The 14,466-nt window shown below is 47.6% G+C and overlaps 1 protein-coding gene across 1 annotated transcript in view; it reads right to left on the reverse strand.

Moving 5' to 3' along the window:
- LOC116833436 (IgGFc-binding protein-like) overlaps positions 1–14,466 on the reverse strand; it is a 34,876-nt gene that overhangs the window by 16,748 nt on the left and 3,662 nt on the right. Inside the window, exons 3-10 of the mRNA XM_032795002.2 lie at positions 12,352–13,620; positions 10,952–11,280; positions 8,485–9,058; positions 7,131–7,729; positions 4,069–4,633; positions 1,691–2,286; positions 974–1,544; positions 263–462 (exon numbers count right to left, since the gene is read on the reverse strand). Of these exons, the coding sequence (XP_032650893.1) occupies positions 263–462; positions 974–1,544; positions 1,691–2,286; positions 4,069–4,633; positions 7,131–7,729; positions 8,485–9,058; positions 10,952–11,280; positions 12,352–13,620 (4,703 nt within the window). The remainder of the gene's footprint in view (positions 1–262; positions 463–973; positions 1,545–1,690; positions 2,287–4,068; positions 4,634–7,130; positions 7,730–8,484; positions 9,059–10,951; positions 11,281–12,351; positions 13,621–14,466) is intronic.

Consider the following 14,466-nt stretch of genomic DNA (forward strand, 5'->3'; position numbering starts at 1 on the left):
TTGAAGGTTTTTGAAGATTCTCGGGGCCCCCAAAAATTCCCTCTCTGACTTTTAAAAATCCAGTTTCCTGATTGGTCCTCTGGTCAGGTGTTTGGTTCCCTTTGTTAACCCTTTACAGGTAAAAGAACCATTAACCCTTAGCCATCTATTTATGACAGGAGTCCACTGGAAACTCTTAGAAAACTCATATACTTTTAACTAATTCTGCTCTGTTATTCTAAGGCTCTGAAGGCACCAATTGCACAGAACAGCCAGGACCCACCTTGATGTAACGTCCATCGTGCATGCAGCCGCACCTGTCCATGGACACGCACTCCTCCCCATCGAACATGTAGCCAGTATTGCACTGGCAGCCTTCAAAGCATTTCTGGGTGCACTGAGCAGGGGCAGACAAGCCAGCACAGGTGAAATCACAGGACTTGGTGCACAGCTCATAGTGGCTGTTGAGTGGGCAGGCAAGGGCTGGAGAGAGAGAAGCAAGAGAGAAAGAGGATGGAGTGAAGGTTTAAAAATAATTTCCACTGCAGACATAGCTACACTGTCTAGCACAGTGCCACCTAGCTCAGAGCTGGGTGCTGCGGTGGGTTGACTCCATGATGGGATCACCTCAGATATGACTTAAGTGTAGCATTTACTGCAGTGCAGTGTCCCAGACCACCAGACATTGGAGTCAGAGCCAGAGGACAGTGTGTCCCCCATTGGGTCACCGACTTTCTTCCAATCCTGACCCAAAGACCCAGGGAGATCTGACCCAAGGGTGGTCTGGCTGGACAAAACCAATCAAAAATACAGGTGCGTAAATTGCAATCTGTCATGCTGCAGATGATGTGGCTACAGAGGGGCTGCAAACACCTAAAGATATAATAAACCTGAGCTCTAAGTTGCTATCAGGAAAAAAAATCCTCTGGGGGCTAATGGGCTTAAAATGAAGCCAATGGAAAGACCAGGGCTATAGGTTGCTCTATAAACTCACGGCAGAAGGAGGCTGTTCTCCAGGCTCTGATCTTGGCTCCAGTTGTCTGGCATGCAGCCACGTAGGCCTGGAGGCTCTGGCAGAGGGTCTCTCCCGTCCCGTTGGTAGCACACATGTCGTGGAGACAGTCGTTGAAGTACTTGGCAGGGCTGACCAGCGAGTGACAATCTCTGAAGGGACCTGAGGTGGCTCTGATCAGCCCACATGAGCGCTCAGACTGGTACAGTGCTGTCTGGGCCCCATCACAGATGGGGCATCTCTCACCGCAGCCATCGGAGCACATGGCATCATCAACAGGCACCTTCCAGGAGGTGACAAACTCACTCAAACTTTGAGTGCTCTTTCCACTGGGCAGCAGGAAGTCATCATTTTTGTCACCGTTGAAATTGCCAGCCAGACCGCACATCTGTCCTTTGTAGGTGCTGGGGATGGACACTAGGAGGTAGGAGGCAGTGTCGTAAAAGACTTGGAGGCCAGAGGCAGACTGGACAATGATGTTGTTCCCTTCCTGGTTGATCCGAAGTTTCCCTTTGTCCATAGCCAGTGGGAGAGTATAGAGCTCTCCACCCACCTGTGCCAATGAGAGGGAAATTCACCAGTCACTAGCAGGGACTTAGCAGCAGTGTCCTGGTTACACACACACACACACGTCAGGATCACAAACGGTGTGAGCCACTCAGTTGGCTTCAATGAGACTAATCTCAAGCAGGGACTTACCTCCACTTTCCACTTCCTTCCCCTCTCCAGAGAGATGGTGAAACCATGCACAGAGACCACCACTGCCCTTGTGCGAGCCACAGGGCCACCACCAGTGCTCTCGTTCTCAACCACCACGGAAAATTCTACCAGCCGGGGGTCACTGCTGCAGACCTTGGCTAAGGTGTAAGCACAAGAGCCCTGGATGTCGAAGGCCTGTCCATCAAATGAGATGTAGTGAGGGTCACCGGAGACTACACTGGTTCCATATTCCATGGGGTGGCAGCCCAGGACTCCATTCTCCACCTTGCACTCCTCATTGGCTCCGCAGGAGGCCTCCTGGCACTCGACGACCCTGTTGTCTTGGCACTGGCACCGCTTCTGGCAGGAGGCGCTGGTGTAGAACTCTTCTCCTTTCGGGTAGTACCTGCCCTGGTGCACACAGCCGCACTCCATGATGGGGATGCACCGGTCTCCGCTGAGGATGAATCCAACATCGCAGAAACACCCTTCTATGCAGGGCTCCTCACATCTGTCCGGAGCCAAGGGCCTGTGGCAGGTGGCAGGACAGCTGCTCCCGCAGAACTCGTAGTGAGAGTTCTGGGGACAGGTGAGGCCTGCAGGAGACATTGGATAGAGCATGCAGATCTCTGTTAATACCAAGAAGTCTGGGAAAAGACGTGGTGCCTACTGCTCTGGGAAGGCAGTGGGGTCTAGTGAGTTAGAGCAGGGGGACTGGGAGCCAGGACTACTGAGTTCTCTTCCTAGCTCTGGAAGTGGCGCAAAGTCTAATGGTTAGAGTAAAGTGCAGTCAACAACAATAATAATATCAGTTACTAGACAGAACTTGTTGAATGGTACTAAGGCTGAGAATACATATCAGTAATTTAAGGTAAAATGCATTAAAGGAGTGTTGTAATTATCCTACCACCAGGCACTGTAAACCCAGGAAACTGAGAGTTAAAGTTAAACTGAAAAGCAACCCAAAGGAAATAAACAATTAGGACAACCAAAGTGCTTTAACTCTCCCTCCTCATGACACCATGAAATCACCATATCCCAAGCATGTTATTGTCGTGTGGCTGTGGTTCTCTACTAGATTTATCTGATTTTTGAAGACACAGTCAGTGTTTTCTCTAACATTGGGCAGAAAACAATTTTTCCCTCCCGCAAGGGTTTCAGATTCTGAATTTTGGCCCTTTTTGAAATGGTGCAAAAAGCTGAAATCTTTAGCATTGTCACACTGCAATAATCTGAAACCAGTTCTGATCTGGTCACTGGAAAGATGCTGCTTTGACCATTTTAAAATGTTTCATTTAGATTTTGACCTTTTTAAAAAAATAAACATTTTTAGTATAAGTGAACTAAGATTTAAGAACAAAAAGTCATTTGACTCAAGAAAATAAAAGTTTTGATTTCAAAAATGCTGAAACAAGATGTTTTGACAATTTCAAGACTCTGTTTCTTTTCTTTTTCTCAAGTAGTTTTGGTTTTGGCAAAGTGACATTTCCCAACAAACATACATTTTTGGGGGGAAAATTCCAGACTAGTTCTATTTTTTCCCCTTCTCTTGAGGTTGTGGGGTGAAGGACTGTCAGGCATGAGATTTTGTTTTTATTGGACTTGTATTAGGTTAAAATTGTTCATTCAAAACTTGTTTTGGATGAAATAATGTTGTTGTTGTTGTTGTTGTTTTTCTCAAAACCAAAAGCTTTCACAAAAACTTTCATTTTTTTAAAATTCTCCAATTTTTCATTAAAATTAAAAATGTTTAAAGTGTTGACAATTCAAATAGTCAGATCTTTGATTTCCCTGTTTTGCCAGTGAGTGCAGTACAATGAATAATGTCTCACTTGGTGTCTTTTCCCCCCATTTTTCTCATTTTTCCTTATTCCACTTTTCAAAACTTGCTCTACTTTGAAAAAAAGAGAAAGAATGAAACTCTGACTCTTGAGAAGTTTTGAAATTTTCAGAGTAATGAAAGGGGGGGAGAAGAAAACAAGAAAAGTGGAGAAAAACAACCTGGATATAATTCATTTTATTGCATTGTGACTAAAAACAGAGAACAAAGGGGGATCAAGAAAGAAGGAAAAATGAAAATTTGAAATGTCTAAAATTAGAAATTTTGAAATGTCCAAAATTCTAATAAAAATCACAAAGAAAATTGGAAAAATGGAAAATTGTTACATTATGAGCCCTGCAAAATGCAAACAAAGTTGAATATTTAGGAATTTTTTTATTAAATGTTCCCACTCCTCCTGTTTTTTGAAAGGTTCTGCCTATGACACAGGGGTGAGCAGTTCTGATTCCACCCAGCAGAGGGTGCTGGTGCATATGCTTGCTGGCCAGTTTGTGATTGTATGAAACTTACAGCAACATGTTCATGGAGTGACACTTACTGCAGAATGAGGCCGATCTCCACTGCCCTATCCGGATGTCCCTGGCCTGGCAGGATGTCACATAGGCACTGATTGCGCTGCACAGAGTGTCACGATGACCCTTGTATTGGCAGGTGTCAAAGACACAATCATCAAAGAAGGGGGCTGGATCGATGGCCCCGTGGCACTGTCTGAATGGCCCGTTCTGTCGGATGAGGACCCCACAGTACTGATCTCCCTTGTAGGTTTGTTTCTGAGCCTCACTGCAGACTGAGCAGTCCCCGGTACAGCTAGTCGAGCACCCCGGGACATCACCAACCTTCCAGCTGTCGGCGAACTGAATCTCATCAGATGTCTGAGTTCCATCCTTCATGGTCAGATCGTCGCTGGGGTCCTGATTGGCATTGCCACAGAGGCCGCAGACTGCGTTGGCGTACGTATTGGGTATGATGACCCTGGCGTAGCTGTACCAGTCGAAGCTCACTCTCAGGTCAAAGTCGGTCTTGATGAAACCATGAACGCCACTGATATAGGCCTTGAGCTTGCGCTGGTGGGAGAAGGGCAGGTCCACAAAAACGCCATCTACCTGGAAAAGACATGGCAGGGACAGTCAATGGTCTATTCCTGCATGCACAGATCTTGCAATACTTCCACATACCCTTAGATGGAACAGCCTGGACCACCTACCTCCAGAACTGAATGTTTCATAAAACTCTGTGCAGGGAGCTCCAAGAAACTTATCTAGGAGCCATAGGGGGGATACCTGCACATTTTCTTTTTTTAACTCCATGGGGAAAATTTCAAGTTTTCTGTGAAAAATCGAAATGTGAAATACTTCTATGCCAAAATGCTATAGTGGTGACTCTTGGAACTGGTAGTGTGGCTGCTTCATGCTCCCATCCTCCTGTGTAAAAAAAACTGGACATATTTAGTCTTGAGAAAAGAAGACTGAGGGGGGAGCCTGATAGTCTTGAAATATGGTAAAGACTGTTATAAAGAGGACGGGGATGGATTGTTCTCCATGTCCACAGAAGGTAGGATAAAAAGCAATGGGCTTAATCTGCAGCAGGGAGATTGAGGTTAGATATTAGGAAAAATAAGGGATGTTAAGCTCTGCAACAGGCTTCCAAAGGAGCTCGTGGAGCCCCCATCACTGGAGGTGCGACACTGGCAGATCATGCCAAGGTCCCCAAGCCTCATTGAATACTGACACATATGTAGCTGGAATCAGTCTGGTTCACCAGAGTGTTAGGTAAAAGAGGTGTTAGAATTATAAGAATGTGTTTAGTATTTAGACTGTTGAATTCTTGTGAGTTGCTGCCTACGTTAATCTACCTATAGCATCTGTATCCCATATTGTAAGACAATATTTGAGCATTTGCAATGGGAGCCTCTGTTACTGTGTAAATCATCAGACATGAGCATGACGTTAACTAGTGTGAAGTGCTGGTCTCCAACAAAAGGTGCTGGCCAACAGGGAAGGTCCATCGATACCACACAGACTATTATGTAATGATTAAGAGGACAAAAGACTTTGTTGCTCTGCTCTTTGGCACCTGCCTTGCTCCCCTCCTCCCCCTGAAGGTGAGTCATACAAATAGATTCTTCCCATCAGCTGAATCTGTAAAGGAGGTTGGGGATAAAACCCCCTAAAAAGAAGGACCTGTATCTTTATGCTGCTTGGACTCTGAGGGGCAAGGTTTACTAGGTATAAGCAAGAGATCCCCAGTGCTTAGCCTGGGTTTGCTTGGCCTAGAGGACATAGAGCTTGCTTATTATGACAGCTTCTATTACCTGTTGAAATTTAAGATTGTAACTCATTTGTGTACCTATGTTTACCTGCTTTAACCTTAGCAATAACTAACTCCCTAGTTTCCTTTATAATAAATCTTTAGATAGTTTATTATAGGATTAGCTACCTGGATAAGTGACAGGTCCTTTGAGAGTGGCAACAGCCTGAATATGGTTGTGATTTTTGGTGTAAGGGACCATCTATCACAAGGTAGCAGACAGACTGGAGTACCCACAGGGACTGGCTGTGACTCCATGATTAGGCTGTTGTAGTGTGTGTGGAGTTTACATTTGGTGGGTGAAATCTAAGTACAGAACTCACAACCAGTTTGTGGTCTGTGCCCTGGTTCTTAGCAGTCTGCCTGACGTTGGTACTCATGTTCTTGAGCCACTGCAGGACAGCTTGGCACCAGCTACTAGAGACTTATAGAAACAACAGAGAAGTGGAGAGAGCTGAAACCTAGGAGCTCATTTGGGAAGTCTAATAGATATAATAGGGCTGTCTTCCTCTCGTGAACCCTCAAATAGGGTATAATAACTGAGGGCGCCATTTGAGACCTCAGAGTTTGCTGAAAGGATGTGGCTAGCCTCTCCTCTACTCCGGGGTGTCAGGGCAAAGACAAAGAATTTTGCTGATAGCACAAGGGCTGTAGAACTCAGGAGCTTGGACATTTGGATCAAACACTCGGGTAGATTCTCCTCTGAATGATAACAGCAGTGTTCGGAGGCTGAACCAAAAAAAGTACACCCCAAATTCAGTTGGTTTTAAACCGCAACTGAATTGTCCAGGTTTTCTCACAGAAATGAACCCCTGGCAGGTATGATCAGGTTGAACAAAACATTTGCAACACCATTTCAGAATGACACTTTGAAACAAAAGGTTGACTCAGATGGACCTCTCGAGGTCCCACACAGCTCCACATTTCAATGACTATGATGATAGTGGCAGACAGTGGCAGCGAGACTGAGCAACCTGAAACAAAGGGGACCGAATGTGACAATAAAAAGAAAGGAAGACGAAAAACAACGTGGATCCAGTTTGCATTTCTAGTGCCCGTCAAACATTTTTTCAAAAACCAAATCCTTCCACCCTAAATTTAATCATTTTCATGAATTTCTTCCCACCAAAAATAAGTCATTTTTCAACCAAATATTTGTATGTGAAAATATTCAACTAGTTCAAACTCTGGTATGGGAAGATGGAAACCACCTGGGTTGTGTTTTCTGGATATAGACTAGACAGGAAGATTTCAGCCCTGCAAGTGATCCCAATAATGACTCTGCATCGTTACCTGCATCTTGCGTGGATGATCCTGGCTCATGCTGATGGTCACATTGTAGACCTCTAAGGTCACTGTTTTGGTGAAGGACACGGCCTTACTGCCACGGTTGTTGGTCTCCACTTTGACGTTAAACGGGGTGAGTGTGGGGTCCTCAGAGCAGAGAGCCGCGAACTGGAAGATGCAGGTGCCTTGGAAATCATACTTCTTCCCATCAAAGGTGGTGTAGTGAGGGTCTCCAGTAGCTATGCAGGTGGAGTAGGTAATTGCCTTACAGCGGTGGGCACCATTCACAATGACGCATCTTTCATTGCTCTTGCAGCTGGTTTCCTGGCAAACTACTGTGCCCAGGCTGGGGTCACACCTGCACCGAGAGCGGCAGTTCTCATCGGCCCAGAACTCCTCACTGGGTTTGTAGTAGCGGCCATTGTAGTCACAGCCACAGCTCCCCACGGGGACACACCGGCCGGCACTCAGGACGTAACCGTTGTCACACTGGCAGGTCTCCACGCAGGGCTCCCGGCAGGAGGAGTTGGCGGTTTGGTCAGAGCAGCTGGCTGGGCAGGCGTTCCCACAGGCCTCGTAGTGACTGTTCTCAGGGCAGGGCAGGACTGTCAGGGGGTCAGAGAGGGGGAGATTGCAGTGAACTAAATAACCTAGCTAGAGACAGTGAGTGCTACAGACAGATATGTACATGTGAGCAGCAGCCAGTGCATTATCCACCTTGAAGGATGCTGTACGAGCCAAAAGGGATGGGCCAGGGAATTAATTCCCATATGCAGACAATGAAAGGTAATGCACAATATTCACTATTCTCTGTGTGGCTGCAGCCAAAGCTCCTGGCACTAGGAGCCAGGCAGATCTCAGCAGCTAAGGAGAAGCAGAGATTGGGTGTAAAAATAACTGTAGGAAGCAGGGCAGGGGGCTCAGAGAGGGACATGGTGCCACAGGAAATAGTGGTGATGGGCTCACTAGGGGGTGCCGTGCTACACAGATCGGGGTGTGGGTTAAATAGGGGGCATTGTGCTGCAGGGGGCGGGGGAGCCATGCTGCAGGGGTTGGTACAGGGGGTTCAGTCGTGGGTGCCGTGCTGCAGGGGGCGGGGCAGGGAGTTCAGTAGGGGGAACCGTGCAGCAGGGGGCAGGGCAGGAGGTGCAGCCATGGGTGCTGTGCTCCAGGGAGCAGGGCATAAGCTTAGCAGGAGGCGCTCTCCCCTCAATGTCAGTGGTGACCCCAATGCCCCAGTATCCTGCACATTCCCTTCCCGCACTCACATCCCTCCTCATCCCCTCCATCAACAGGGATAAATGACAGACTAGCCCTATTCCCTCCCATATCAATAAGGAAAACAAGATGCTGCGCTCACCACAGCTGGACGGCGTCCTCCAGTCGTAGACAGTGACTCCGTGCTCCCGGCAGGTGTCCGCGTAGGCCTTCAGCGCCTGGCACAGAATGCTCTTGTTGCCCTCATTCAGACACACATTGTAGACGCAGCTGTGGAAGAACTGGTCGGGGCTCACTCTGGGGTGACACTCTCTGAAGGGCCCTCCTGGTACTTTGCTGATCTCTCCGCAGTGACTGTCCCCTCCATAGAGCTGCCTCTTGCTCTCCTCACACACCGGACATTTCCCCTGGCAGGAATCCCTGCAGGAGGGGTCTGAGTCCTCCACTCTCCAGCTATCAAGCCAGGCCAGGACGGAAGAGGCTTTGGTGCCGTTGGAGAGCGTCTCTTCATCATCACTGTCACCGTTGAAGTTCCCACACAGCCCACAAGTGCTCCCAAAATAGCTGCTGGGGAGAGTCAAGATCACAGCCCAGTCACTGTTATATCGCACCTGGAGCCCAAAATCCGTCTGCAGGACGGGACGTCTCTCGCTCTGGGAGAGCTTGATTTTCCCAGCCTCCAGGGTGACTGGCAGGCGGACGCTCTTGTTGTTTAACTAATGAAAGAGAAAGGGGAGGAAACGGAGGAATTATTGCTCTTTCCACGACACCCGCTCTTACTGCCTCTGTGAGCTCTCTGGGTAATGATTCACTGCCACAAATATCCAAAAAACCAACCAAGGCAAAAGACAAGGGAAATTCACTGCCAAAAAACTTTGTGAATGCAGGGTTAAGATTACCCAGCGCTGCCTTAGGCCCTTCCAGAATCTAGACTGTGGGTAAATTTACATGTCTCAAAACCAGGACATAAAAAGTTAAAGTAATGGTCACTAGTTCTTACATCATGCTTTTTCAGTAATAGATCTTCAAGTGCATTTCTAAGGGGCCCTGTATCATAATCCCCATTTTACAGAAGCGAAAACTGGATCACATAGCTGAGAAGTGACTCACCATCACTCAGCAGGCAATGCCAGCAATAACACTCAGGTCTTTTGAATGCTTTAGCCACTAGGCCACACTGCTCTGCCCAGCCTGGAACTGGGAGCTGGACCCCACTTGAGGTCAGATTCAACCAGGTAGACTCAATTTAGGGCAATTCAGTACCATAGTTTGAGCCGCGGGTGTGCACGAAAACAGGACACAAGAAGAGGCATAACAGGGAGACCAGCCCTTTGGTTTTGGAATCCATCTGCACAGATCTGGTCACCCCATCTCAATAAAGATATATTGGAATTGGGAAAGGTGCAGAGAAGGGAAGCAAAAATGATTAGGGATGTGGAACAGCTTCTACTGGAGGAGAGATTAAAAGACTGGGACTGTTCAGCTTGGAAAAGAGAAGACTAAGGAGGGATATGATAGAGGTTTATACAATCCTGACTGGTGTGGAGAAAGTGAGCAAAGAAGTGTTATTTACCCCTTCAGATAACACAAAAACTGAGGGTCACCTGATGAAATTGATAGGCAGCAAGTTTAATGCAAATAAGAGGAAGTACCTCTTCACACAACACACAGTTAATGTGTGCAACTTGTTGCCAGGGGATGTTATGAAGTCCAAAAATATAACTGGGTTCAACAAAGAATGTGCTAAGTTCATGAAGGACAGGGCCATCAATGGCTATTAGCCATGAGGGTCAGGGAAGCAGCCCTATGCTCCAGAGTCCCTAAACCTCAAACTGCCACAAGTATCTGCCACTGGTCACTGTCAGAGACAGGATACTTGTCTAGGTGGACCATTAGTCTGATCCAGTATGGATGTTCTTATGGGCAAACTACTCCAAATTCACACCACTGTCCCAACCCCCAGCCTCAAACAAATATACTAATCTGAGCATGCCTGTGGATTCTAGAGAAATCTGAAACATTAGAAATGTGACATTTCCGAATCAAAATGTTTGGGAACTTTAGTTGCATGGAAATTTTGATATTTCAACTTCATCTCGATTTGCAATGGCAACAAACATTAAAACATGAAGAGTTTCCATGGGGGACTGAAATGCTGATTTTTGCTCAGCTGTCTCCACCTCCGCAGTTTTTCACTCCCCTACAGTTTGGGTGCAGGGCTACTTACAGAACAAGACTGTATTATATGTAGAATGGGATGAGCAGCTGATTTTTCTGTTTGGTGCCGGCTGCAAAAAAGAAAAAGTGGTTTGGATTGAACCTAATCTGAATTTTTGTGGAATTGCTAAGGTGCATTTGGGGCCTGTTCTAGAGGTAGGATTTGAACATGGGTCTTTTGTTTCCCAGCTGAGAACCCTAAAGAGTGGGCTAAAACCTGGCCATGCAGCAACTCCTTCAGCCATTTTGTAACTAGCTAAAGCCTCCTGTGTCAAATTCATGACTAGTTTTGGTTTGACTGAAACTGCCTCTTGTTCAGTAAAGTATTTATCTGAAAAAATATGCCCAGTTCTAATTATAAGTGAAAAAGTGAATCAAGCCAGACAACTCACCCTGACTTCTCCACTCTCTCCCTTGTAGATGGAGATGTTGTAGCCGTAGACGTGGATGGTAGTCAGCCCAAGGTTGGAACTGTCCTGTTTCCCCATGTTGCTGTTTTTCTCCTTGATGGTGAAGGGCTCCAGGGTGGGTTCATGGCCACAGTACTTGGCGATGGTATAGGTGCAGGTGTCTTGGACATCCATGGTCAGACCATCAAAGGTATAGTACTGGGAGGTTAGGGAGCCCTGGCAGGTTCCCATGTAGTCATGGAAGCATATTGCCTGGCCGTTCTTAATCCTGCATGTTTCCTTCTCCCGGCAATTCAGTGTTCTGCATGGATCTGAAAAAAACCATAATCTCCAATGGATTTTGCTGCGGAGTGACATGGCCCCTGCATTCAACAGAACCTTCTGGGGTGCCAGGTATGGGATGGCCAACAGAACCCAAGGGCTGATCCAGATGGAACTGAGTAACTGTAGCTCCCACTAACTCATAGACTTCAAGGCCAGAAGGGATCATCATGAGGGGGGAAGGGTAGCTCAGTGGTTTGAGCATTAGCCTGCTAAACCCAGGGTTATGAGTTCAATCCTCAAAGGGGCCATTTAGGGAACTGGGGTAAAAATCTGTCTGGAGATTGGTCCTGCTTTGAGCAGGGGGTTAGACTAGATACCTCCTGAGGTCCCTTTCAACCCTAGTCTTCTATGATCATCTAGATCAACCTCCTGCACATTACAGACCCTAACCTTTATCTGAGTTACTGACATCCTTACTTCAAGGGACAGAGAATCTGCCTTATTACTCTAGTTCATACCAGCAAGTGACCTGTGCCCCATGCTGCAGGGAAAGGCAACCCCCCTGCCACCCCCAGTCTCTGCCAATCTGACCTAGGGGAAAATTCCTTCCCAACCCCAAATCTGATGATCAGTTAGACCCTGTGTGTGTGTGGGCAAGACCCATTAGCCAGACACCTGGAAAAGAATTCTCTGTCATAACTTAGAGCCCTCCCCATCTAGTCTCCCATAACTGGCCATTGGAGATATTTGCTATCAGCAGTCACTGATGGGCCATATGCCATTATGGGCAGTCTCATCATACCATCCCCTCCATAAACATATCAAGCTCAGTCTCAAAACAAGTTAGGTTTTTTGTCCCCACTGCTCCCTTTGGGACGCTGTTCCAGAACTTCACTCCTCTGGTGGTTAGAAACCTTCATTTAATTTCAAGCCTAAACTTATACATGGCCAGTTTATAGTCATTTGTTCTTGTGCCAGCATTGACCTTTAAATGACTCCTTTCCCACCCTGGTGTTTATCTCTTTGATGTATTTATAGAGAACTATCCTGAGGCTGAATCAAGAGAGAGAAGGAGGGTGGTAGGGCGAGGTGGACAGAATCCATGACACCATACTCACCGCTGGTACAAATGGCTGGGGAGCCGTATGCCTTCTGGCTTCCGATCCCAATGCTCAGCAGGCCAAAGGGGGAGCTGGCATGCTCCACATTATGGACCTGGAACCCTTTGCCAAGGCTGTATTCAGCCCAAGAATATTCTGTGCCTGGAACTGGCTTCCACAGGACATTACGCAGTGGTCTCTTATCGACGGTGACCCCCGTGGACTCCGATGTCTTGGCAATGATCAGTGCGTAGTTCTCAAACTCGTTGTGCCCGTAGATGTGATAGGACTGGCAGTAGCTCGAGATGGCTGGGATGGCCATGAAGAAGGGGTCGTATCTGATGTTTCCTTTGGTCCCACCATCACAGAAGAAGATGACTTGGATCCCAGCACTAGCGGAGAAGTACAAGGCATTGGAGCTATGGGTTCTGTACTGCACAGCATTCTCAGCTAGCAGCCTCATGCTGCTCTTGCTCATCCCAACTTGAACTTCCACCTCAGTTGCTTGGGAGGTGGAGACATAGATGATATCACCCTGCATCTCAAAAGACAACGGGGGCACGATGAAGGTGGTCCCCCAGCTGGAGACAGGCAGGAGCTGCTCAGACACATGGTCACACTGGTTGGATCTTGTCACGCAGGTGTGTCCAGCGTAGACAGCCACAGGCTTCTGGGAAATGATTTTGGTGCCAGATATGTCCACTGGGCTCTGCAGCTGGGCAGCCTGGTTTGCCTCCAGCTTGATGGTAAGCCTGCTCCCTCCGAAGTGCGTCTTTCCTTGAAAAATGACAGCCCCTTTCAGGTGCACATCAACTGTGGTGGGGCCCTCCCAGGCCACAATGGCAAACTCTCCAAAGCGATCTGTACCCATGATCGGTGTGACAATGTAATACTCTGTTCCCAAGCTCTGCACCGGGTAGACGGAGGTGGTGTCGGCCGAGTTGGGTTTGGAGTTGAGTGAGAAGACAGAGACATCATTGTCAGCCTGGACAACGACTGCGTTGTCGAAGACTTTGGCCCCTACCATTTCAGCGTGGGGTGGGATTAACACTCTTGCAGTCTGGCCGCCATTCACCTGGACAGACACCCTGAGCGCCGGTTTCTTCATGGAGATGGTGATCAATGTGACTGGGGCATAGCCTGTGATGAGTAGCCGGAAGTCGCTGCTGAGTGTTTGTTGTAAGCCGTTCTGCATGAAGGCTGTGATGAATTCTCTTCCGAGAAGGGGCGGAGGGGAAGGCCCAAGAATTTCCTCAGATACCACACTGAAAGGAAGGTTAGGCATGCCTGGAGAGACAAGTGGAAGGAGAAGACAGCTGTCGTTATAGGGGTCGCATTACTGATCATGGACCACAGAACAAAAAGATGAGTGTGTGAACTAAGCATAAGAGAAGCAACCGCAGATGGATAGAGACAGATGGGGAGCACCAGGGAACAGCCAATGAGACAACATTGCTCAGCATAGTGGGTTGTCAGATGAGCAGTGGCGTAACCATTGTCAAGATTTTTGTAGTCCTTGTGGCAGGATTTGAAGGTGGAGAATGTGCTGGCTTTGTGAAGGTTTGCAGGGCGCTCCTACCAACCATACAGGGCAGCGTGGGGGAAAGCACAAAGGGGCTTGTTTGGAAATTGGTACAGGAGCCCATCACACTCTGTGATGAAAGGGTTTATTTTCATTTGGTGCCAGCTCCATTACAACTCAGTGTTCAGTAAATAGAGCCAGAGGAGGCTGAATGGTTTATAAAGACAGTCATGCCATTGCTGTAAATTAAAGCACTAAGACCAATCCACAAGGACCTGCTGGCTCGTGCTGTCTGTTGTTGCCAAGTGTTCAGAAAGCTGGGAAAACGAGGAACAAGGGTCTTGCGGTCAAGGCCGTAGATGGGGATCAGGCAACCTGGGTTTAATCTCCATCTCTACTTGGATCAGCACTGACTGCAAGGGAAGTGCAACCTCAAATAAGCCCCCCTGACCCTGCTCCCTCCAGCACAATGCCCTCTACAGAGCACCCCTGTCATAAACAGATGGTTAAGGGTTAATGTCTCTTTTACCTGTAAAGGGTTAAGAAGCTCAGTGAACCTGGCTTACACCTGACCAGAGGACCAATGGGGGGACAAGATACTTTCAAATCTT

The sequence above is a fragment of the Chelonoidis abingdonii genome, chromosome 11 (assembly GCF_003597395.2).
Source record: "Chelonoidis abingdonii isolate Lonesome George chromosome 11, CheloAbing_2.0, whole genome shotgun sequence".
Taxonomy (NCBI): domain Eukaryota; kingdom Metazoa; phylum Chordata; order Testudines; family Testudinidae; genus Chelonoidis; species Chelonoidis abingdonii.